This window comes from Cyclopterus lumpus, chromosome 5 (assembly GCF_009769545.1).
Source record: "Cyclopterus lumpus isolate fCycLum1 chromosome 5, fCycLum1.pri, whole genome shotgun sequence".
NCBI classification, from domain to species: Eukaryota; Metazoa; Chordata; class Actinopteri; order Perciformes; family Cyclopteridae; genus Cyclopterus; species Cyclopterus lumpus.
Window position 1 is genome coordinate 2079225 of NC_046970.1, and position 2507 is coordinate 2081731.

General features: G+C 52.9%; 1 protein-coding gene across 1 annotated transcript; it reads left to right on the forward strand.

Annotated features, from left to right (window-relative positions):
- Positions 1-1466: 1466 nt before the first annotated feature.
- LOC117731170 (twist-related protein 2-like) lies at positions 1467-2039 on the forward strand. The gene has a single exon (XM_034533344.1). The coding sequence runs from the start codon at positions 1467-1469 to the stop codon at positions 2037-2039; it is 573 nt and encodes a 190-aa protein (XP_034389235.1).
- Positions 2040-2507: the final 468 nt, after the last annotated feature.

The window sequence follows — 2507 nt, forward strand, 5'->3', positions numbered from 1 at the left end:
CAGCGATCCGCACATGAGTCACTCGAGTCGTGACGCACGCGAGGTACGAACGGACGCCGGGACGGGTTTTTAGTAATTTGATCAAATTGCAGGTTGTTGGACACGGATTGAACAACGCGTTTAGCTCGAGCTTCGTCGTGTCATCATCTTCTCAGGCGCACCGGCCGGTCCGCTGTGTCAGAGGCGTCTGTAAGTGGCTGCAGACCCAGATGGGTCGGCGGTTGGAGAGGTGGAACATGTGTCGGCGCTGCCCCGAGGCCATGGATGGCACAATTACGTGCTCTCTCACCTCTGCAGACTGAGGTCAGCGGGCCACTGAGGTCAGGGGTTATTTAGGGTCCCGTCTGTGCTCCCCGGCCCAACGTGGATGACGAGGAGCAGCTGACGTCACCCAAACGCCGGTTAGGTGTTAGGTAACGGACGTCCTTTGAGGTGTGGAGGAGTTCGTCTCGTGCAGTTCTTTCCGAGATGCGTGCACAACCTCAAAAGTTTCTCTCAGATCATCTTCAAACTACTGCAGCCGAACAGATTCATGTATAAAAAAAGATTTTACGGTCTGTCGTGGCAAAAAAAATGTGTAGCTTGTGCCAACTATAAACAATTATAATTATTAAAAGTGCATTGTTTCCCCTATAAATCCTGTTTTCATCGACTCGGGCCAACTCGCGGTTTCAAGGATTTGTTTTTATGGATTCTGCTTATCAGCATGATTAAAAACAATGGAAGACAAACGTTAGCGTGGAAACTTGTTCTCTTGTTAAAGGAAACAATTTAAATCTCCTATCACGACACGGCTTTTATGTTGTAGGAAAGAAAAAAAAAGCCGTTGAGAACGTTTGTTCATAAAATTGCATATAACAAGTTTTTCAATATCAACGTTCACACTGATGACTGTCAGAAATAAAAAGCTTCTTTCCTGGACTAATAGTGAGTTGATAAATGAGAATGCAGACGCAGGGGTGGGTGCATGCCGACTGACGCTGCAGCCCCAAATCTGGAACCCATAAAGCCTCAGACATCCCTGCAACATTAGACACAGCACTTCTCATTGGCTCACAGGTCCACTTACCCCCTTCCTCCATCGCCCGCCCAGCTAACGCACACTTCCTGCTTCTCCGCCTGGCTCCGGCCGGACCACGCCCTCTGGAAGTCCGCTTAGCCAAAGAGAACTGCCCGCAGGCCTCGAGTTAGCATTCGGGTATAAAAGAGGCGGAGGTGGACCTGCCTGTCAGATGGTTTGTTGTTGTTCTGTCTGCCAGGTTGAGAGGGGAATGTGAACGTTAGACGTTTAACAAGGTAACCAGGGGACCGGACAGCCAGAGCCACGTCCACGCCGATGGAGTTTCTGAAGCCGTAACTTTCTTTGACTAAAAGAGAAGACTTTTGTTTCACCAGCTCGGTTGCTGTTGCTTGAGAAAGAAAGAGTCTCTGCAGCGGAGGCTGAACGGTTGCTGGTGGACGGTACGATGAGAGAAGAGGTGTCCTGCACCAACTCCCCCGAAGGAGGTCTGGGGGCCAGCGAGGAGGAACTGGAAAGGGGATCGAAGAAGACCTCCCAGGCAGGAAATCGGAAGCGCTCCCCTTTCCCCAAGAAGGACGGCCTGGGCCAGGCAGAGGAGAGCAGCACCGGCAGCCCCACCAGCCTGCTGCCGTCCGGCCCCAAGAAGGGGAAGAAGAGCCCGTCCACGGTCGTGTCGTTGGCCCCCACGTCGCTGGGCCCCAGGCTGGACCAGCCCTTCGAGGACCTCCACTCTCAGCGCGTCATCGCCAACGTGCGGGAGCGTCAACGCACGCAGTCCCTGAACGACGCCTTCTCCTCTCTACGCAAAATCATCCCCACGCTACCGTCGGACAAGCTGAGCAAGATCCAGATCCTGAAGCTGGCCTCGCGCTACATCGACTTCCTCTACCAGGTGCTGCAGAGCGACGAGATGGACGCCAAGCTGGCCAGCTGCAACTACCTGGCCCACGAAAGACTGAGCTACGCCTTCTCCGTGTGGAGGATGGAGGGAGCCTGGGCCATGTCCACCAGCCACTAGGACCCCCCCAGCCAACTCCTCTTCTCCACCCTCCCGTGTCCACGTCTCCACCCCACCGCCTGTGTCTGTGTCTGCAACCCATTTCATGACCTCTGAACCTCTAAATTCTGATTTTAACCTCTTCATCTCAAAACCTCTGCACCCATTCCTGCTCCGTCTGTGTGCTCCGTAACTGGTTGACTTCATCTCTCCACCTGTATTAACATCCAGAGTTGGATCTGTTCCCCTGCGTTGTCTCCACTGCTGTCCCCTGTCTGTCCTAACGCGTAGTCCAGTGCAACAAGACGCTCCACTGCAGCCTCTCAGGTACGGACCAAATACACCGAAACACACACACATGCACATGCACATGCACATGCACACTCACCGTGCCATCAGCACACTTGGTGTTTCTTTCCGTGTTTAAAAGAGGCACAAACATCACGTTCAAGAAAAGCTCAAATAAAACCCAAACTTTTGTTTAATGAA

Coding starts and splice junctions, on each gene's coding strand:
- LOC117731170 (XM_034533344.1), top strand. CDS start 1,467: ATGAGAGAAGAGGTGTCCTGCACCAACTCCCCCGAAGGAGGTCTGGGG.